Genomic DNA, 23,019 nt, shown 5'->3' with positions numbered 1-23,019 from the left:
TATAAGACTGCGTCTTTAATATGCTCTATGGTTAGCAATATAGTGTCCCTGTCTAGGGTATCAATATTTTCCGACAGGGAATCTGACCACGCAGCTGCAGCACTGCTCATCCATGCTGAAGCAATAGCTGGTCTCAGTATAATGCCTGAGTGTATATATACAGACTTCAGGATAGCCTCCTGCTTCCTATCAGCAGGCTCCTTTAGGGCGTCCGTGTCCGGAGACGGTAGTGCCACCTTCTTTGACAGACGTGTGAGCGCTTTATCCACCCTAGGGGATGTCTCCCAACGTGACCTATCCTCTGGCGGGAAAGGGTACGCCATTAGTAACCTTTTAGAAATTACCAGTTTCTTATCGGGGGAAGCCCACTCTTCTTCACACACTTCATTTAATTCATCAGATGGGGGAAAAACCACTGGTAGTTTTTTCTCCCCAAACATAATACCCTTTTTTGTGGTACCTGGGGTAATATCAGAAATGTGCAACACATTTTTCATTGCCGTAATCATGTAGCGGGTGGCTCTATTGGAATGTACACTAGTCTCATCGTCGTCGACCCTGGAGTCAGTATCCGTGTCGACATCTGTGTCTGCCATCTGAGGTAGCGGGCGTTTTAGAGCCCCTGATGGCTTTTGAGACGCCTGGGCAGGCACGAGCTGAGAAGCCGGCTGTCCCACATCTGCTATGTCGTCAAACCTTTTATGTAAGGAGTTGACACTGTCACGTAATTCCTTCCACGTGTCCATCCATTCAGGTGTCGACCCCGCAGGGGGTGACATCACATTTATCGGCACCTGCTCCGCCTCCACATAAGCCTCCTCATCAAACATGTCGACACAGCCGTACCGACACACCGCACACACACAGGGAATGCTCTGACTGAGGACAGGACCCCACAAAGTCCTTTGGGGAGACAGAGAGAGAGTATGCCAGCACACACCAGAGCGCTATATAATGCAGGGATTCACAGTACACACAGTGATTTTGCCCTATAGCTGCTATAAAACACAGTTTGCGCCTAAATGTAGTGCCCCCCTCTCTTTTTTACCCTATTGAGCCTGGAAACTGCAGGGGAGAGCCTTGGGAGCGTCCTTCCAGCGGAGCTGTGAGAGGAAATGGCGCCAGTGTGCTGAGGGAGATAGCCCCGCCCCTTTTCTCGGCGGGCTTCTCCCGCTTTTTTAAGGATATTTCTGGCAGGGGATTTTACACATATATAGTTCTACTGACTATATTATGTGTTTTTTTGCCAAGATAAGGTACTCTTATTGCAGCCCAGGGCGCCCCCCCCCCCCCCAGCGCCCTGCACCCATCAGTGACCGGAGTGTGTGGTGTGCATGGGAAGCAATGGCGCACAGCTGCAGTGCTGTGCGCTACCTTAATGAAGACCGGAGTCTTCAGCCGCCGATTTTCTGGACGTTCTTCTTGCTTCTGGCTCTGCAAGGGGGGCGGCGGCGCGGCTCCGGGACCGGACGACCGAGGCTGGGCCTGTGTTTGATCCCTCTGGAGCTAATGGTGTCCAGTGGCCTAAGAAGCCCAAGCTAGCTGCAAGCAGGTAGGTTCACTTCTCTCCCCTAAGTCCCTCGTAGCAGTGAGTCTGTTGCCAGCAGATATCACTGAAAATAAAAAACCTAAATATATACTTTCTTTTCTAAGAGCTCAGGAGAGCCCCTAGTGTGCAACCAGCTCGGCCGGGCACAAAATTCTAACTGAGGTCTGGAGGAGGGGCATAGAGGGAGGAGCCAATGCACACCAGGTAGTCCTAAATCTTTCTTAGTTGTGCCCAGTCTCCTGCGGAGCCGCTATTCCCCATGGTACTTACGGAGTCCCCAGCATCCACTAGGACGTCAGAGAAAAAAGGTTTTAATTCCATCAGAAGGAATGAAGCTTTGTGTCAGTGAGCTATAAGGGTACTAATAAATTGGTCCACGTTTGTATATTGCTAGTAATAAAATGTTGAAAACAATGGTTGAATCCTGGAAAATTCAGGTGAACCCAAGTATTTATAATGTCGCCCATACCAAAGATGGCAATACAACTCATCCTTACTTGTAACCGGTGGCATTACGCCCTACAACCAGGTGCTTGGGTTCACTGTCACATAGGTACGTGTTAAAATCATTCTCCGGTACCAGGTCCACATCATGGAGTATAAAACAGTCCCACTTCTCCTCTTTCAACGCCTCCAAGTATCCAACATTGAGTAACTTGGCTCGATTGAATTTCGCATCACCAGCCTGCGATAGACACCAGATTTGTGATTTAAAGGCGTTAGCATTTCCAGGACTCATATTATCACTGCATATTGGGAAAACTAACGTAAGAGAAAGGGGGATGATTCTGCACCACACTTAAGGGTTGTAGTTACAGTATATGAATCAACAATTTATATGTAATACAAGAAAGCGATTTCTTTTTTACACCAGAAAGTTCCCCAATGAAATACTAACACCCGTTCTCTTGTTGCGTAGAAGCCTGTCCTTGTTGTATATTACTGGACGTGTGCCGTACAGTAGTCTGTTTTAGATATGCGTATGACATTACTCCATTTTGTACAGGTGCCCAGATTGCGTACCTAAAATATCAATATTTATATATCAAACTTATCTGAACATTCATTTTAAATTTAACTTGGCATACTATGGGTGTATGGAAGATCCATAGTAATTATATAGACAGTCATTAGGTTGACTCCATATGGTAAACATGCATTCCGTCCAGAGGGTCATAAGGTTGGCATGTAAAAGGTAGATAGAAGAAAAGGTTGACAGGTACAAAAGGTCAACATGGAAATGACCGACACAAAAAAGGTAGACACAAGTTTTTTTGGGTGTCATATTCTGTTTCATCATATTTGACCGCAATTATTGCAAATGTGTACCCTTGAGGGCTTAATTAATTTGCCATGCTTCGGGCAAGGTGGCTTGCTCCACTGCTCTAGGCACAGATTACTATTCCCAATCGTAGTCCATGTGGATGGTACAAAATTGAAATATCTGTGAAAAAAAAAAATCCCCAAAACTTTTGTTGATCACTGACATATTAACCTTAAGCCCTGTCTACCTTTTCCACATTAGCCATTTGACCCTGTCGACCTAAGGCATGTTGACCTATTGACTAGCTAGTCACTATCTATCTATCTATTGGAACCCCTCTACTGTATGCACTAGTCTGGTACTGCTATGGGGTCCAACATGACGCCAGCCTTTGCAAACATCTACCACTCTCCATTTTGCTTTTGAGATTTCACATATTGTCAGAATGTAGACTCTCTTTTTATGATTTGGAAAGGCAACTGTTAAATTAACCAATCGTTTATAGAAACCAACTGTATAAGTGCAAGTGTTTCTTTTGCTTCTTTCTCTATCCCTATAATATTATTTATGAAAGATTTCTCACGTCTCCATCTCTGTCCTCACACACACAGACACGTGACAGGTGGGTACTCTATAGTGCAGTAGGAAACTCTACATTGCAATAAAATGTATGTGTACACACATATATATATATATATATCTCCTATATATTTGCCTTAATCTGTGACTCTGTGCTCGTAACGCTGGGCGGAGTCACAGAGTTGGGCGGAGTCAACTGCATCTGCTGCAGGGAGCTACCCCATACCCAGTGCCAGCAACAAGTCAGGTGCAAGACCCTACCTTACAGTATAGGAGGTGAGGATGGCCACTAGCTGCCGGCTGCTGTGCCTGTCCTCCCCCCCCCCCCAATCACCTGTGACAGCGGGCTGTGTGCTGTACAGTGCAAGTCCCGAAAAGGGGGCGGGGCTACGGCGTCACGAGGGGGCGGGGCTACACGGAATAGAGGGGCGGAGCTACACGGGACCAGACAGCTGAACAGTGGTGGAATCAGCATTGCAATGACGGCCAGCCAGACTTGGTAAGTGGAGGGTGAGAGAGAAATGTGTGTGTGCGTGTGTGCGTGTGTGTGTGTGTGTGTATAGTGGGGTGTGTGTGTGTGTATAGTGTGTGTGTGTGTGTGTGTGTATATAGTGTGTGTGTATATAGTGGGGGTGTGTGTGTGTGTGTGTGTGTGTGTGTATATATGGTGGTGTGTGTGTGTTTGTATATATGTGTGAATTGTGTGTGTGTGAGGTATGTCTGTGTGTGCGCACTTTATGGACGCCACTGCTGGGGTGGCCACTACATGCAAGGACGCTACTAATATAGGGGGGGCATTACGTATAAGGACGCTACTACTATAGGGGGGGCATTACGTATAAGGACGCTACTACTATAGGGGGGGCATTACGTATAAGGACGCTACTAATATAGGGGGGGCATTACGTATAAGGACGCTTCTACTATAGGGGGGGCATTACGTATAAGGACGCTACTAATATAGGGGGGGCATTACGTATAAGGACGCTACTACTATAGGGGGGGCATTACGTATAAGGACGCTACTACTATAGGGGGGGCATTACGTATAAGGACGCTACTACTATAGGGGGGGCATTACGTATAAGGACGCTACTACTATAGGGGGGCATTACGTATAAGGACGCTACTACTATAGGGGGGCATTACGTATAAGGACGCTACTACTATAGGGGGGGCATTACGTATAAGGACGCTACTACTATAGGGGGGGCATTACGTATAAGGACGCTACTACTATAGGGGGGGCATTACGTATAAGGACGCTACTACTATGGGGGGCATTACGTATAAGGACGCTACTACTATGGGGGGGCATTACGTATAAGGACGCTACTACTATAGTGGGACATTACGTATAAGGACGCTACTACTATAGGGGGGGCATTACGTATAAGGACGCTACTACTATGGGGGGCATTACGTATAAGGACGCTACTACTATGGGGGGGCATTACGTATAAGGACGCTACTACTATAGTGGGACATTACGTATAAGGACGCTACTACTATAGGGGGGGCATTATGTATAAGGAGGCTACTAATACTGGGGGGCATTACATATAAGGACGCTACTACTGGGGGGGGGGGCATTATGTATAAGGACTCTATTACTTCTGGGGGGCATTATGTATAAGGACGGTGCTACTACTACTGGGAGGTCATTACATGTAAGGATGCTACTACTACTGGGGGGGCATTATGTATAAGGACGGTACTACTACTGGGGGCACATTATGTATAAGGATGCTACTACTACAGGGGTGGCATTACGTATAAGGACGCTACTATTACTGTTGGGGGGCATTACATATAACTGCTACTACTACTGGGGGGCATTACGTATAAGGACGCTACTACTACGGGTGGGGCATTACGTATAAGGATGCTACTATTACTGTTGTGGGGCATTACATATAACTGCTACTACTACTGGGGGGGCATTATGTATAAGGACACTACTACTATTGGGGGGGCATTATGTATTAGGACGCTACTACTACTGGGGGGGCATTATGTATAAGGATGCTACTACTACTGGGGGGGCATTATGTATAAGGATGCTACTACTACTGGGGGGGCATTATGTATAAGGACGCTACTATTACTGTTGGGGAGCATTGCATATAACTGCTACTACTACTGGGGGGGCATTATGTATAAGGACACTACTACTATTGGGGGGGCATTACGTATATTGACGCTACTACTACGGGTGGGGCATTACGTATAAGGACGCTACTACTACGGGTGGGGCATTACGTATAAGATGAATAAGATTGTGCTACATTGTGGCGTAATTTTAAATGGGGGTACTATTGTGTGGCCATGCCCCTTAGTTGTGAGACCACTCCACTTTTCCCGATGCACAACAAAGGAATATGGGAGGGCGCAAAATTCATAGTTTGCAGGGGGGCGCCGAACACCCTAGCACCGGCCCTGGCCACCAGTAGCAAAAGTACACCACGGCCACTGACACTATCTGCAGGGAGGGGAGCAGCGCTGATATGGAGGGTACTTGCAGGCAGCGAGTCGCCGCCCGCAGCTCCTCTCCCACCTACACACCATACCTGCCGCCTGACACCCACACCCCAGGGAGAGGGCGCTAGCTCAGGCACCGCTAGATCAGCATCTGCAGCATACAGACAAGGGCTGCCATGCTCAGCGGCAAACGGTGCGGCGCATGTGCAGCGGGACAGCGCCAGGACGGGACACGCACTAATCAACATTGCTGCTGGGCCGGAGCTCCCTCCGTCTGCAGCCTAAGGACGCGCGCCGCACCTCTCCAGGGAAACACCATGCCTGCCCGCCCACAGGGCTCCGGACGCTTACCTATGCTCCGCGATCACAGCAGCTGACGCTGCCATGCAGGATGGAGGAATGACGCCCGTCAGACGGGGCGGATAGTGTGCGGCGGAACGAGGCCAGGAAGGAATGCTGACCACGACCCATTGCTGCTGGGTCGGAGTTCCCTCCCTCTGCAGTCACCATCTCACAGCAGCAGCCTGGAAGTTAGTGGCCACCACGACCCGCACATCCTTACCTCACACATACCTCACATACCTCACACATGAGAGCAAAGGTACACACAGTGACATCACACCTGTAGCCCACCCCTATATCTGCTAAGTACTCCCCGTCACTATGCCCTGTCACCCTCATCCTGCTCTCTAACTGCCTGTCTGTGTACCGGCCTTCACCCCTCTTACACCATCACCAACCCTCACTAACTACCACAGAGACTATGTGCACTGATATCTGCCCCTCCACCACCTGCAGCGCCCCTGGACCCCTCCCAATCCCCCGCAAACCCCCGCACCTGCCCCTCCACCACCCGTGGCACCCCCACCCACTGCGCCTTCGGACCCCCTACCCCACCCGCAGTGTCTTCCAAACCCCTACCCCATCTACAGGAGCCCCTCCTCCATCCGCCACACCCCGCATCTGGCTCTCCCCCGCCCGCTGCACCTTTGGATCCCCTACCCCACCCACGCAGCAGGTCCTTCCCAATCCGCATCGCCTACACCATTCGCAACAGCACCGCACCCGCCACTCCCCCACCCACGTTACCCCCGCATCCACCCCTCCCCCACCCACCGCGCCCCCTGGACACCTCCCCCATCCACTGCACACCCGCATCCACCCCTTCCCCATCTGCAGCGCCTTCGGAACCCCTCCTCCATCCGCAACAGCCCTGCAGCTGCCATCCCCCACCTGCGACACCCCTGCTCCTACCCCACCCACAGCGCCTTCATACCCCCTCCCCCATCCGCAGTCCCCACTCCCCAAACCCCTTCCTGTTGCAAGGGACTACGCCCCCTTCACCATCGGAAGGCCTTTCATTGTGCAATATTCAAACACTAACAAAACTAGGAATGCAGGTAATACTCCATATATTGAACCCCAGAAAGGCGTGCAGGGGTTAAGGGGGCGTAGCCCCTTCCGACGGTGTGAAGAGCGCCCGTAGGGCGCGATGAAGCACCTAGTATATATATATATATATATATATATATATATATATATACACACACACACACACACACACACACACACACACACACACATACATACACATAGTATATGTGAGAACCATACACACAGAATTACTCAATCAAACCAGATTAAGGGGAAAATATATCAAGTACAGATGTTACCGATATCAACCAATCAGCTTCTGGCAAGCATTTATCAAGTACTTTCTATAAAATGATAGTTAAATCTAATTGGCTGCTACTAGCAACTTCTCCTCTTGTCTTTGGTTTGATACATCTCCCCCTAAATACAGTAAGAGTATATGGAATATAACACAAGAACACACTTCCCGTTACCACTAATGGGAGGAGCTGATGAAGTGCGCCTGCCACGCCTAATACAAGGTATGAGCAGTGCACGCCAGGCCCTGCAGTTCATCTCTGGAGCACTGGCCACACCACAGCAACAGGCAACATAGCACCATTATGCCTGGAGAGGTTCTCAGGTGTTTCTTTCTTGCATGTCAGTGGGAGGAGTTACACAGTACAGGTAAGACGAGGCTCTTCCTCTCACCTGGTGAATAACAAAGATGCCGTATTCCAGCTGCTGTCTCTGGAGGAACGGATGTAAGTGATAAAGCAGGTAGAGGAGGTGTTTCTCCCGGTTCCGGTGCGGGATTAGGATGGCTACTTTTTGCTGGGACTTGCAGTTCTCTGGGCGGTAATTCCCATTCTCCACCATTCGGTTCTTCTTGCTCACTTCTAGCAAACTTAGGGAGGGCGGAAAGGTGAGTGGTACAACCCCTTCTGCAATGAGAAAACAGACCGTGACAATGACGGAACCGGCACACGCCCAGGATCATGGCCTCCCAATAGTACAGCAGTGCATTGTACTAGTAAGTTATAATAATATTCACATTCTCACAGAGTGATAAACGTCTGGGATTACCGACAGCATGTGGGACATATTTTTTTAGTGCACACAATCAGTTTTCAAGACATCACTTGGTCTCTGCTTATTACAGTGTGGGCCTAATTCAAGGTTAATTGCAAAAGCAAAATCTTCCTCTAATGGGAAAAACCATGTGCAGTGCAGGTGGGGCAAATGTAACGTGTAGAGAGAGAGAGTTAGATGTGGGTGGGTTATATTGTTTCTGTGCAGGGTAAATACTGGCTGCTTTATTTTTACACTGCAATTTAGATTTCAGTTTGAACAAACCCCACCCAAATCTAACTCTCTCTGCACATGTTATATCTGTCCCCCCTGCAGTGCACATGGTTTTGCCCATTAGAGAAAGATTTTGCTTTTGCGATCCATGCTGAAGCAGAACGAAGATGTTTACATATCTTGTCGATGTAGTACGATACGTGACGCTATAATACCTCTCCCCCATTTGTACCCCAATCCTCAGTTAACCCCTGACTTAACATGTTTTCAGAATTTCCCTCTGTGGGAACACACTGCACACAAACCTTAAACTACATACTGCACACTATTTGTGTGAACACAATCTGTGCACTTTCTACATGCATGCTTGTGAGTAACTCCTGTACACTGGGAGAATGAGGAGTTGTTTCTCAGCTATTACAGTAATACTCTGCTTTGCAATGCTAAACCTACAAATACAATAGAATATGTGACTAATGTTAAATCTAAGAACAGATTTATATGGTCAATTTTGTAAAACAAGTACCGCCTTCTGGCCAGTGGCGTGAGTTCATCTCCGTCGGCCGGAGGAAAGTTACATTTTGGTTCTCCTACACCTCGAAAAAAAGGGAAACTGATAGGTAATTTGGGGCTAGGACAAAGGGGACAGGACCAAAAGGGACAGTGCCAGGACAGGGGTGACAGGGCCAGTACTGAGATGAAAGGGACAGTCCAGTGGGGCCAGGACAGACTAATACCCCTTTCACACAGAAAATGAAATGACCGGGTGAAGCAGTTCTACCTGGTAATTTAATGAAACACACAGGTCCTTTTTCTGTGTGAAAGGGTCAAGCAGGGTTGAAATTCCCGGGACTTCGACCCAGGAATTTACCAAGGTTGGAGACCTAGGAATTTCGACCTGGATTGACCCTTTCACACAAACAAAATACCCGTTTTGATCCGCAAAGTACCGGGTCATGTGATTCTCAGAGTGAAAGACGGGGTCAGACAGAGACCTGCAAAAATAAGATTTTAAATCTACCGGTAAATCTTTTTCTCCTACTCCGTAGAGGATGCTGGGGACTCCGTAAGGACCATGGGGTATAGACAGGCTCCGCAGGAGACATGGGCACTCTAAGACTTTAGATGTGTGTGAACTGGCTCCTCCCTCTATGCCCCACCTCCAGACCTCAGTTAAAGAACTGTGCCCAGAGGAGATGGACAGTACGAGGAAAGGATTTTTGTTAATCTAAGGGCGAGACACATACCAGCCCACACAATACACACCGTACAACATGGAATATATCAAACCTGTTAACAGCATGAACAAAACAGCATCAGCCAGAAACTGATCTCAACTGTAACATAACCCTTATGTAAGCAACAACTATATACAAGCCTTGCAGAAATTGTCCGCACTGGGACGGGCGCCCAGCATCCTCTACGGACTAGGAGAAAAAGATTTACCGGTAGGTTTAAAATCGTATTTTCTCTTATGTCCTAGAGGATGCTGGGGACTCCGTAAGGACCATGGGGATTATACCAAAGCTCCAGACCGGGCGGGAGAGTGCGGATGACTCTGCAGCACCGATTGAGCAAACATGAGGTCCTCATCAGCCAGGGTATCAAACTTGTAGAATTTTGCAAAAGTGTTTGAACCCGACCAAGTAGCTGCTCGGCAAAGCTATAATGCCGAGACGCCTCGGGCAGCCGCCCAAGAAGAGCCCACCTTCCTAGTGGAATGGGCCTTTACCGAATTTGGTAACGGCAATCCAGCCGTAGAATGAGCCTGCTGAATCGTGTTACAGATCCAGCGAGCAATAGTCTGCTTAGAAGCAGGAGCGCCAACCTTGTTGGCCGCATACAGGACAAACAGTGCTTCTGTTTTCCTAACCCGAGCCGTCCTATCTACATAAATTTTTAAGGCCCTGACTACATCAAGGGACTTGGAATCGTCCAAGTCACCCGTAGCCACAGGCACCACAATAGGTTGGTTCATATGAAACGACGAAACCACCTTAGGTAGAAACTGCGGACGAGTTCTCAACTCCGCCCGATCCACATGGAAAATCAGAAAGGGGCTCTTGTGAGACAAAGCCGCCAATTCAGACACCCGCCTCGCAGATGCCAAGGCCAATAACATGACCACTTTCCAAGTGAGAAATTTTAATTCTACCGTTTGAAGAGGTTCAAACCAGTGTGATTTAAGGAACTGTAACACCACGTTAAGGTCCCATGGTGCCATCGGGGGCACAAAAGGAGGTTGGATGTGCAGCACTCCCTTTACAAAAGTCTGGACTTCTGGGAAAGAAGCCAATTCCTTCTGAAAGAATATAGATAAGGCCAAAATCTGCACCTTAATGGAGCCTAACTTTAGGCCCATATCCACTCCAGTCTGTAGAAAGTAGAGAAAACGACCCAGCTGAAAATCTTCCGTAGGAGCATTCTTGGCTTCACACCAAGACACATATTTCCTCCAGATACGGTGATAATACTTCGCCGTTACTTCCTTCCTAGCTTTGATCAGAGTAGGAATGACTTCCCCCGGAATACCCTTCCTAGCTAGGATTTGGTGTTCAACCGCCATGCCGTCAAACGTAACCGCGGTAAGTCTTGGAACACACAGGGCCCCTTTTTCAACAGGTCCTCCCTGGGAGGAAGAGGCCACAGATCTTCTGTGAGCATTTCCTGAAGATCAGAATACTAGGCCCTTCGAGGCCAATCTGGGACAATGAGTATTGTCTGCACTCTTGTTCGTCTTATGATTCTCAATATTTTTGAGATGAGTGGAAGTGGAGGGAACACATAGACCGACTGAAACACCCACGGTGTCACTGCCTGAGGGTCCCTCGACCTGGAACAATATGTCCAAAACTTTTTGTTGAGGCGTGACGCCCTCATGTCTATTTGAGGAAGTCCCCAACGACTTGTTACCTCTGCAAAGACCTCTTGATGAAGACCCCACTCTCCTGGATGGAGATCGTGTCTGCTGAGGAAGTCTGCTTCCCAGTTGTCTACCCCCGGAATGAAGACTGCTGAGGGAGCGCTTACATAATTTTCCGCCCAGCGAAGAATCCTGGTGGCTTCTGCTATTGCTGCTCTGCTCCTTGTCCCGCCCTGGCGGTTTACATGCGCCACGGCTGTGACGTTGTCTGACTGAATCAGAACGGGTAGGTTGCGAAGAAGATTCTCCGCTTGTTGTAGGCCGTTGTATATGGCCCTTAATTCCAGCACATTGATGTGTAGACAAGCCTCCTGGCTTGACCATATTCCCTGAAAATTTCTTCCTTGTGTGACTGCTCCATATCTTTGGAGGCTCGCGTCCGTGGTCACAGAACCCAGTCTTGAATGCCGTACCTGCGACCCTCTAGAAGGTGAGCACTCTGGAGCCACCACAGGAGAGACACCCTGGACCTGGGGGACAGGCTTATTCTCTGATGTATTTGTAGATGGGACCCTGACCACTTGTCCAGAAAGTCCCACTAAAAAGTTCTCGCATGGAACCTGCCGAACGGAATGGCCTCGTAGGCCGCCACCATCTTTCCTAATACTCGAGTACATTGATGAACTGTCAAAGTCGGAAAAATATCACGCTACACGTTGCCATATATTCACCTCATGCGCTTGCCCGCTGCACATGCACTTTCTCTGGCGTGCGTGCACATATTTGCAATTGCGTGACGGCGCCTCTACGGGCGTGCGCTCGAGCGCATGGTATGTGCATTTACGGTAGAGTTTGTGTGCGTCTAGCAAGCGACTCAATCGCTGCTTAATAAATCCATATAGCAGGTTTTATTGGTAATGTTCCCCTTAGTGATAACTGTAAGTTTGTTTAAAGTGAGTTGGTCCCTGGACAAGGGAATTCCTCTTTTCATGGTACAAAGGGCCAGACAGGGTTTGAGCACTTGTGTTTGGTACCTAACCGAAGAGTATTTTATTAGAAACAATCCGGTGCTGGTTAGGTAAAGATTAATCGCTCCGGCGTATAGTTATGGCCATTAGTAGTTTCTGGACATTTATTTATTGTCCATGTGTTGGAAATCCTGAGTTTCCCTCCCACCTGAGCAATTTGATATAGTCACAGCCCACCTGTTCAAACTAACCTATGACCTTTTGTTATGATGCGAGGAGACATTCCTGTGTCCAATGAACAATAAGATTATAGGTCCCTTTGTAGTGTATATAAGAACAAGCCAGCCTGAAGCAGCTCAGTCTCAATCTCCACAAACGGTTTTCATCTTGACTAACTTGGAGCTGGTACCAGGACTAGCGCAGCGATTCGTTCCTAGTGTGTGTAAGTAATTCTCTGTAATCAACTTGTTCTCTGTTTGTATTGGCCATACTCTCTCTCTCTCTCTCACTCTGTTATAGTATAAGATTGTGACGCTATTGTATATTTCTGTCTAGATATTCTGTTAGAATTATATTTTAGCTTGTAGTGTGTGACTTGTAAACTGTGTACCCCTTTTGATATATCTAAAAGCTCGTTAGTAAAGGTGTTGGAACCTCAGCAGGGTGTCTGTGTCTCTCTAGCTAGTACAAAGAGTTTCTGAGTATCTCAATTGCTCAAACAGCTTGCATACTCACAAAGGTTCAGTGTTAAATGCATTATAGTACCACGGTATTAAGGTTTACAGTGTAAGCATATTCTGTGTTTAAAGTTTATAAAGGTTACTGTCTGTGTGTATGCTCGCTGTGGATATTCCGTACACCCAGCACAGCGTGTGTACTTAATTTGCGTACCACCGTAACCTGTCCTGGAGGATCAAGCCCCACCCCCTCGACGGCGGGCTTCGGTACCGCTCATTTTTTTATACTGGCGGGGGTTTTATAATATACTGCCTCCGCAGTATCTGATACTGGTGCCAGTCTTATTTGAGGTAATTATTGCTGCCCAGCGCGCCCCCCCCCTGCGCCCTGCACCCTTGCTGTGCCTTGTATGTGTGTGTGGGAGCAATGGCGCGCAGCGCAACCGCTGCGCGGTACTTCACTGAAGATCTGAAGTCTTCTGCCGCCTTTGAAGTCTTCTTTCTTCATATACTCACCCGGCTTCTATCTTCCGGCTCTGTGAGGAGGACGGCGGCATGGCTCCGAAAACGAACAGCGAGGACGACACCTGTGTTCCGACCCTCTGGAGCTAATGGTGTCCAGTAGCCTAAGCAGCAGAGCCCATCAGTCCAGGAAAGTGGGTCTGCTTCTCTCCCTTCAGTCCCACGAAGCAGGGAGCCTTGTTGCCAGCAGTGATCCCTGAAAATAAAAAACCTAACAAAAGTCTTTTCAGAGAAACTCAGTAGAGCTCCCCTGTAGTGCATCCAGTCTCCTCTGGGCACAGGATCTAACTGAGGTCTGGAGGAGGCGCATAGAGGGAGGAGCCAGTTCACACCCATTTAAAGTCTTAGAGTGCCCATGTCTCCTACGGAGCCCGTCTACACCCCGTGGTCCTTACGGAGTCCCCAGCATCCTCTAGGACGTAAGAGAAATTACCCGGCACTGAAGTGCAGGGTAACTGCCGGGATTTCTGTCTGAAAAGGGTATAAGACAGAGGGGACAGGAACAGGACAGGGGTGACAGGGCCAGGACAAAACAGAGGGGGCAGAAGAGATGGGTGACAGGACCAGGACAGAGGGGACAGGGAGAGGACAGGAATGACAGGATCATGACAGGTCAGAGGGCAGAAACAGGACAGGAGTGACAGGGCCAGCCCAAGACAGAACAGACGCCACAGGAAAGATGGGTGACTGGACAGGGGTGACAGAGTCATTACAGTATAGAGGGGACAGAAGAGAGGGGTGTCAGGGAGAGGACAGAGATGACAGTGCCCATACAGAGATGACAGGGACAGTACAGTGGGGAAGAACAGAAATGACAGGGCCAAGATAGAGAACCAAGATAGAGGGGACAGGGACAGGACAGAGGTGACGGGGACAGTACCGAACAGGGGGTGACAGGGCCAGGAAAGAGATGACAGCGACAAGATAGAGGTGACAGTGGCAGAACCAGGACAGAGGGGACAGGGCCAGCACAGAGGTGACAGGGATGGGACAGCACAGGTGTGACAGGGCTGACAAGATAGAACAGAAGGGACAGGAGAGAGGGGAGACAAGGCCAGCACAGAGGTGACATGACCAAGACACTTTCCTGAATTAAGCACTGGTGGGAGGAGGTAGTTGGCAGCCCAGCCACGCTGTCTATCTATACTGTATCTCCTCCCTCCAGTCCCACTCACTACTGGCTAAACTGTATGTACGTCAGCCTGCAGCTGCTCAGAGCCCCAATAGGGCTTGCCCTTTGCACTGCAGACTATCCTTTTCTTCTTTATATAGCAAAGGGTTTAATGTATCTGCTGCTTCTACGGACTGGAGGCCCCAGCCAGAGATAGCCCCACACCGCACGCCCGCACGGTGTCCTGGCCGGCTCCTTACGCGGGCTCTGGATCGCGGACAGATATCACATGAAGTCCATGACCAGAGCAAAGCAGACAGAGCACCAAAATAGACTAGAGAGGAGGAACGAGCGCCGCTGCTGCTGCTGCTGAAAGACACTGCGCTCGGCGGCTTCTCTATTTGCAGCAGCTGCACAATGGGTGGGGGACATAACGGAGTAAGTGCCCCCTTCGGGGCTGGAGCCCGGTGGCAACTGACATAGATGCCTCCTAACATGCTGTGAATGAATACGTACACACAGGCAATCTTTCTAAGGGGGAGATGTACTAAGCTACGGAGAGTGATAAAGAGGAGAGAGATAAACTACGAACCAATCCGCTCCTAATTGCCATTTTTTAAACACAGCCTGAAACATGGCAGTTAGAAGCTGATTGGCTGGTGCTTTATCTCTCTCCGCTTTATCATTTTCCGTAGCTTAGTACATCTCCCCCAATAATTTATCTGAACGTTTAGTTTGATCATTAGCATGGATCGCTGGCATTTATAGACTGCATACTGGAAAAGGCACTATGGGGGTTATTCAGTACGGATTGCAAATTCTGCTAAAAAAACACAATTTGCAATCCGTTCTTTCACATGCTGGGGGCCACCCATCGCAGGGCAAGGTCGTCCAGTATGCTAAATGGCGGCCACCAGCTGCGACCGCAATTTACACTGTGGTCGCAGCAATTGTGGACACCATTTTTCCCGTCGGAGCATCTGTGAGTGACGTCACGCAGCTGCCCGAAAAACACAGCCAACCTACCCCCGGAACGCTCTGTCGCTGCCCCCCAAACACCTCTGCCTGTCAATCATGCAGACGCGCTCGCACCCGCTGCGACGCAAATGCTTTCAGCAGGTGCACACGCGCAGGACGGTACCTGCGTGCGCGCCCTTCCGCCGAGGACGGGGTTATGGCGGTTGTATCATTTAGAGATCTGAATAACCCCCTATGATTGGTAAGTCCTGAATAAACTGATACCATTTGACAGCTTTAGGGATGAGTTTGGGGTGTGGGCACCCCTGGCTGCTTTGTGGCATCACATTGTAACGATCTAGCACTTCTTTAGCACCTTGTTATTTTTTTTATTAATGCAACACTTTTGAACATTCTAATAATTACCTTTCACCTATGTAACACATAGCTGCTACTTCTTCCTTATGCAACACGTTTTTATTTTCAACACTGAAACCTCTAACAAGTGTGATGCCTTGGGGTCGGGTTGGCTTGCGCTGGCCTGAGGAAGGAGGGCAGGGGGTCCCATCACCTGGACTTGAACCTTAGTGGGGTACCCACCAGAGGAATTCACCTGGTCGGTGAGTGGTGGGCCCATATTTTTGCCCAAAATTATGCTAATCACCTCAATTGTGATCTATGCTAGACTGCAGAGTTTATTATAGTTATTCTGATTAGTAGTGCTTATACTATGGAGTGTGCATCTGCATTTTCTCTTTTTATTCTGTGTGGAACTACAAGACTCTGCATGGTAAGCACCATACTTATAATTGGGGTGTGCAGTTCAAGGCCCCCTTCCCCATTTGACCATTCACCCATAATCTCAAAAGTGGAGTAATGGGAAAATAGTAATAAAATACTGACAAGAAAGAATAACTAGTTTTAGAAAAAAGGTAAATAAAATAGTAACAGACAAATACTAGTAAACCAAAGTGGCTGCTGTCACTATATAGAGACTCCTCACTGTTCTATAAGCCTGTACTAACAACATTCTTTGCTTCTAACATTCCCTCAGGGACAAGTTTGTGAAAATATGTAGTAACCGGTGACGTGTAGCAACTGAAGCTGTATTTCTGGCCGGTACACCGCACCAGAGATTAGCAGACAAGCGTTTCATAGCCACAATTTACTACGGTCTGTTTTTTTTCTGAGCAGTTTTAAAACAAGGATTTAGTAGACTGCGGTTGAAGACCGAGGTCGGTATTCATTTAAGTGTGAAGAAACATCAGGAATGAAAAACTGAAGATTTTCGCGATTTTTTTGATTAATGACCGCGGGTAATTGACTACCCCCCTGAAGACTATAATGGGATGTGAAGCGTGGAAGTCTGAAAGCTGTTTAAACAAAAAACACATGCTATACTGGCATCAGTATGTTATCCCGCCGCTCGCGATCCCGGTGCTCTAAATACCGCCGATGGGATCCCGAAGATCAGAACACCGACAAGGGTGAGTGAGGGGTGTTCTACCCTCTCCCCTAACCCTAACTACTCGCAGCCTAACCCCCCCCCCCCCCCCCCCCGGGAGATGTCTAACCCTCACCCACCCTCCCCGCAGGCTAAACCTGATCCTCCCATCCCCTAAACCTCACCCCACCGTGCCGGCCCTAAACCTAACCTTGCGGCCATACTTATGGTCAGGATGCTGTCTGTCAGGATTCCAGCATCTGTACCCTGATCTAATCGGAGTTCCAACGTTGGGATTCTGCAGGGTGTCGGTATTCTGGCAGCCAGGATCCAGACAGCCGGCATCTTGACCGCATCCAGCTATAATGGATGTAATCAAATGTGATATTACCCCAAATTATTTCCCAGGCTACTGCTACTCAGCATCGGACTGGGCAGACCCTCTAAGGGAGGGATGGAAAGACAATCCAGTCCCACATCTGTACTTGCCCAGCCCAATGCCAAATACCACTGGGCCTCTACTGGTACCCCTTACAGGCAGTAATCCAGGGGTTAAAATGGTCAAACACGTATTGTGGCACTTGAACTCCCAGCATGCACTGGTGCTCCACTGCATACTTGCGCTTGTAGTGCCTGAAGAGTGCCCCCTATAGGAGAATAACTAGCTGATTGTACCCCCTTAGTATAATAAATGTTCATTTGTACTCTCTTAGAATTACTGATCTGATATCACTTCCATACCGCACATAAAATTGCCCCAAAAAAACAACCATGCGAGTTAGAAAATAAGAATTTACTTACCGATAATTCTATTTCTCGTAGTCCGTAGTGGATGCTGGGGACTCCGTCAGGACCATGGGGAATAGCGGCTCCGCAGGAGACAGGGCACAAAATAAAGCTTTAGGATTAGGTGGTGTGTACTGGCTCCTCCCCCTATGACCCTCCTCCAAGCCTCAGTTAGGATACTGTGCCCGGACGAGCGTACACAATAAGGAAGGATATTGAACCCCGGGTAAGACTCATACCAGCCACACCAATCACACCGTACAACTTGTGATCTGAACCCAGTTAACAGTATGACAAACGTAGGAGCCTCTGAACAAACGGCTCACAACAAATAACAACCCGATTTTTTTGTAACAATAACTATGTACAAGTATTGCAGACAATCCGCACTTGGGATGGGCGCCCAGCATCCACTACGGACTACGAGAAATAGAATTATCGGTAAGTAAATTCTTATTTTCTCTAACGTCCTAAGTGGATGCTGGGGACTCCGTCAGGACCATGGGGATTATACCAAAGCTCCCAAACGGGCGGGAGAGTGCGGATGACTCTGCAGCACCGAATGAGAGAACTCAAGGTCCTCCTCAGCCAGGGTATCAAATTTGTAGAATTTTGCAAACGTGTTTGCCCCTGACCAAGTAGCAGCTCGGCAGAGTTGTAATGCCGAGACTCCCCGGGCAGCCGCCCAGGATGAGCCCACTTTCCTTGTGGAATGGGCCTTGACAGATTTAGGTTGTGGCAAGCCTGCCACAGAATGTGCAAGTTGAATTGTGCTACAAATCCAACGAGCAATCGTCTGCTTAGAAGCAGGAGCACCCATCTTGTTGGGTGCATACAATATAAGCAGTGAGTCAGACTTTCTGACTCCCGCCGTTCTTGAAATATATATTTTCAATGCCCGGACCACGTCCAACAACTTGGAATCCTCCAACTCGTTAGTAGCCGCAGGCACCACAATAGGCTGGTTCAGGTGAAACGCTGACACCACCTTAGGCAGAAAATGAGGACGCGTCCGCAGTTCTGCCCTGTCCGTATGGAAAATCAGATATGGGCTCTTATATGACAAAGCCGCCAATTCTGATACTCTCCTGGCTGAAGCCAGGGCCAGTAGCATGGTTACTTTCCATGTAAGATACTTCAGCTCCACCGATTTGAGCGGCTCAAACCAATGGGATTTGAGAAAATCCAAGACTACATTAAGATCCCACGGTGCCACTGGGGGCACAACCGGGGGCTGTATATGTAGTACTCCTTTTACAAAAGTCTGGACTTCAGGAACTGAAGCCAATTCTTTCTGGAAGAAAATCGACAGGGCCGAAATTTGAACCTTAATGGACCCCAATTTGAGGCCCATAGACAATCCTGTTTGCAGGAAATGTAGGAATCGACCCAGTTGAAATTCCTCCGTGGGGGCCTTCCTGGCCTCACACCACGCAACATATTTTCTCCAAATGCGGTGATAATGTTGTGCAGTCACCTCCTTCCTGGCTTTTACCAGTGTAGGAATGACCTCTTCCGGAATGCCTTTTTCCTTTAGAATTCGGCGTTCAACCGCCATGCCGTCAAACGCAGCCGCGGTAAGTCTTGGAATAGACACGGTCCCTGCTGAAGCAGGTCCCGTCTTAGAGGTAGAGGCCACGGATCCTCCGTGAGCATCTCTTGAAGTTCCGGGTACCAAGTTCTTCTTGGCCAATCCGGAGCCACTAGTATCGTTCTTACTCCCTTTTGCCGTATAATTCTCAGTACTTTTGGTATGAGAGGCAGAGGAGGGAACACATACACTGACTGGAACACCCACGGTGTTACCAGAGCGTCCACAGCTATTGCCTGAGGATCTCTTGACCTGGCGCAATACCTGTCCAGTTTTTTGTTGAGGCGGGACGCCATCATATCCACCATTGGTTTTTCCCAACGGTTCACAATCATGTGGAAGACTTCTGGATGAAGTCCCCACTCTCCCGGGTGTAGATCGTGTCTGCTGAGGAAGTCTGCTTCCCAGTTGTCCACTCCCGGAATGAATACTGCTGACAGTGCTATCACATGATCTTCCGCCCAGCGAAGAATCCTTGCAGCTTCTGCCATTGCTGTCCTGCTTCTTGTGCCGCCCTGTCTGTTTACGTGGGCGACTGCCGTGATGTTGTCCGACTGGATCAACACCGGCTGACCCTGAAGCAGGGGTTTTGCCAGACTTAGAGCATTGTAAATCGCTCTTAGCTCCAGTATATTTATGTGAAGAGACATCTCCAGGCTTGACCATACTCCCTGGAAGTTTCTTCCTTGTGTGACCGCTTCCCAGCCTCTCAGACTGGCATCCGTGGTCACCAGGACCCAGTCCTGTATGCCGAATCTGCGGCCCTCTAACAGATGAGCACTCTGTAACCACCACAGAAGAGACACCCTTGTCCGTGGCGATAAGGTTATCCGCTGATGCATCTGCAGATGCGATCCGGACCATTTGTCCAGCAGATCCCACTGAAAAGTTCGTGCGTGGAATCTGCCGAATGGAATCGCTTCGTAAGAAGCCACCATCTTTCCCAGGACTCTTGTGCATTGATGCACAGACACTGTCCCTGGTTTTAGGAGTTTCCTGACAAGTTCGGATAACTCCCTGGCTTTTTCCTCCGGAAGAAACACCTTTTTCTGAACCGTGTCCAGAATCATTCCCAGGAACAGCAGACGTGTTGTCGGGGTCAACTGAGATTTTGGAAAATTCAGAATCCACCCGTGTTGTTGCAGCACTACTTGGGTTAGTGCTACTCCGTCCTCCAGCTGTTCTCTGGACCTTGCCCTTATCAGGAGATCGTCCAAGTAAGGGATAATTAATACGCCTCTTCTTCGCAGAAGAATCATAATTTCGGCCATTACCTTGGTAAAGACCCGAGGTGCCGTGGACAATCCAAACGGCAGCGTCTGAAACTGATAATGACAGTTTTGCACCACGAACCTGAGGTACCCTTGATGTGAAGGGCAAATTGGGACATGCAGGTAAGCATCCTTTATGTCCAGGGACACCATAAAGTCCCCTTCTTCCAGATTCGCTATCACTGCTCTGAGTGACTCCATCTTGAACTTGAATTTTTGTATGTACAGGTTCAAAGATTTCAGATTTAGAATAGGTCTTACCGAGCCGTCCGGCTTCGGTACCACAAATAGCGTGGAGTAATACCCCTTTCCATGTTGTAGGAGGGGTACCTTGACTATCACCTGCTGAGAAAACAGCTTGTGAATGGCTTCCAATACCGTCGCCCTGTCTGAGGGAGACGTTGGCAAAGCAGACTTTAGGAACCGGCGAGGGGGAGACTTCTCGAATTCCAACCTGTAACCCTGAGATACTACCTGCAGAATCCAGGGGTCCACCTGTGAGCAAGCCCACTGTGCGCTGAAATTCTTGAGTCGACCCCCCACCATTCCTGAGTCCGCTTGTAAGGCCCCAGCGTCATGCTGAGGGCTTTGCAGAACCCTGGGAGGGCTTCTGTTCCTGGGCAGGGGCTGCTTGCTGCCCTCTCTTACCCCTTCCTCTGCCCCGAGGCAGATATGACTGTCCTTTTGTCCGCTTGTTCTTATAGGAACGAAAGGACTGCGGCTGAAAAGACGGTGTCTTTTTCTGTTGGGAGGGGGTCTGAGGTAAAAAGGTGGATTTTCCGGCAGTTGCCGTGGCCACCAGATCCGATAGACCGACGCCAAATAATTCCTCCCCTTTAAACGGCAATACTTCCATATGTCGTTTGGAATCCGCATCACCTGACCACTGTCGCGTCCATAAACTCCTTCTGGCAGATATGGACATCGCATTTACTCTCGATGCCAGAGTGCAAATATCTCTCTGCGCATCTCGCATATAAAGGAAAGCATCCTTTAATTGCTCTATAGTCAATAAAATACTGTCCCTATCCAGGGTATCAATATTTTCAGTCAGGGAATCCAACCAGACGACCCCAGCACTGCACATCCAGGCTGAGGCGATGGCCGGTCGCAGTATAACACCAGTATGTGTGTATATACTTTTTAGGGTAGTTTCCAGTCTCCTATCCGCTGGATCCTTGAGGGCGGCCGTATCAGGAGACGGTAACGCCACTTGTTTTGATAAGCGTGTGAGCGCCTTATCCACCCTAGGGGGTGTTTCCCAGCGCGCCCTAACCTCTGGCGGGAAAGGGTATAATGCTAATAACTTTTTTGAAATTAGCATTTTTCTATCTGGGTTTACCCACGCTTCATCACATACATCATTTAATTCCTCTGATTCAGGAAAAACTACAGGTAGTTTTTTCACCCCCCACATAATACCCCTTTTTGTGGTACTTGCAGTATCAGAGATATGCAAAGCCTCCTTCATTGCCGTGATCATATAACGTGTGGCCCTACTTGAAAATACGTTTGTTTCATCACCGTCGACACTAGATTCAGTGTCTGTGTCTGTGTCGACCGACTGAGGTAAAGGGCGCTTTACAGCCCCTGACGGTGTCTGAGACGCCTGGGCAGGTACTAACTGGTTTGCCGGCCGTCTCATGTCGTCAACTGATTTTTGTAATGTGCTGACATTATCACGTAATTCCATTCCGGTGTCGACTCCCTGGGGGGTGACATCACCATTATCGGCAATTGCTCTGCCTCCACGCCAACATCGTCCTCATACATGTCGACACACACGTACCGACACACAGCAGACACACAGGGAATGCTCTTATCGAAGACAGGACCCCACTAGCCCTTTGGGGAGACAGAGGGAGAGTTTGCCAGCACACACCCAAGCGCTATAATATATATGGGAACAACCTTATATAAGTGTTGTTCCTTATAGCAGCTTAAATATATCCAATATATCGCCAAAAAATGCCCCCCCTCTCTGTTTTACCCTGTTTCTGTAGTGCAGTGCAGGGGAGAGTCCTGGGAGCCTTCCTCACAGCGGAGCTGAGCAGGAAAATGGCGCTGTGTGCTGAGGAGAATAAGCCCCGCCCCCTATTTCGGCGGGCTTTCCTCCCGTAGATTTAGATAACTGGCATGGGTTAAATACATACATATAGCCTTAATGGCTATATGTGATGTATTCTTTTGCCTTAATGTATTAAAATATTGCTGCCCAGGGCGCCCCCAGCAGCGCCCTGCACCCTCCGTGACCGCTTGGTGTGAAGTGTGTGACAACAATGGCGCACAGCTGCAGTG

The 23,019-nt window shown here is 48.9% G+C and overlaps 1 protein-coding gene across 6 annotated transcripts in view; it reads right to left on the bottom strand.

The window, feature by feature from the left end:
* The window catches only part of LOC135050328 (beta-1,4-galactosyltransferase 4-like), a 285,428-nt gene that overhangs the window by 80,635 nt on the left and 181,774 nt on the right, over nucleotides 1-23,019 (bottom strand). For all 6 annotated transcript variants that reach the window (XM_063956756.1, XM_063956761.1, XM_063956759.1 and 3 more), the window contains exons 3-4: nucleotides 7,938-8,170; nucleotides 2,047-2,234 (exon numbers count right to left, since the gene is read on the bottom strand). In XM_063956756.1, the coding sequence (XP_063812826.1) occupies nucleotides 2,047-2,234; nucleotides 7,938-8,170 (421 nt within the window). The remainder of the gene's footprint in view (nucleotides 1-2,046; nucleotides 2,235-7,937; nucleotides 8,171-23,019) is intronic.

The sequence above is a fragment of the Pseudophryne corroboree genome, chromosome 2 (assembly GCF_028390025.1).
Source record: "Pseudophryne corroboree isolate aPseCor3 chromosome 2, aPseCor3.hap2, whole genome shotgun sequence".
Taxonomy (NCBI): Eukaryota; Metazoa; Chordata; class Amphibia; order Anura; family Myobatrachidae; genus Pseudophryne; species Pseudophryne corroboree.
The sequence above is the reverse complement of the archived record's forward strand: the minus strand, read 5'-3'. Positions and strand labels throughout refer to the sequence as shown.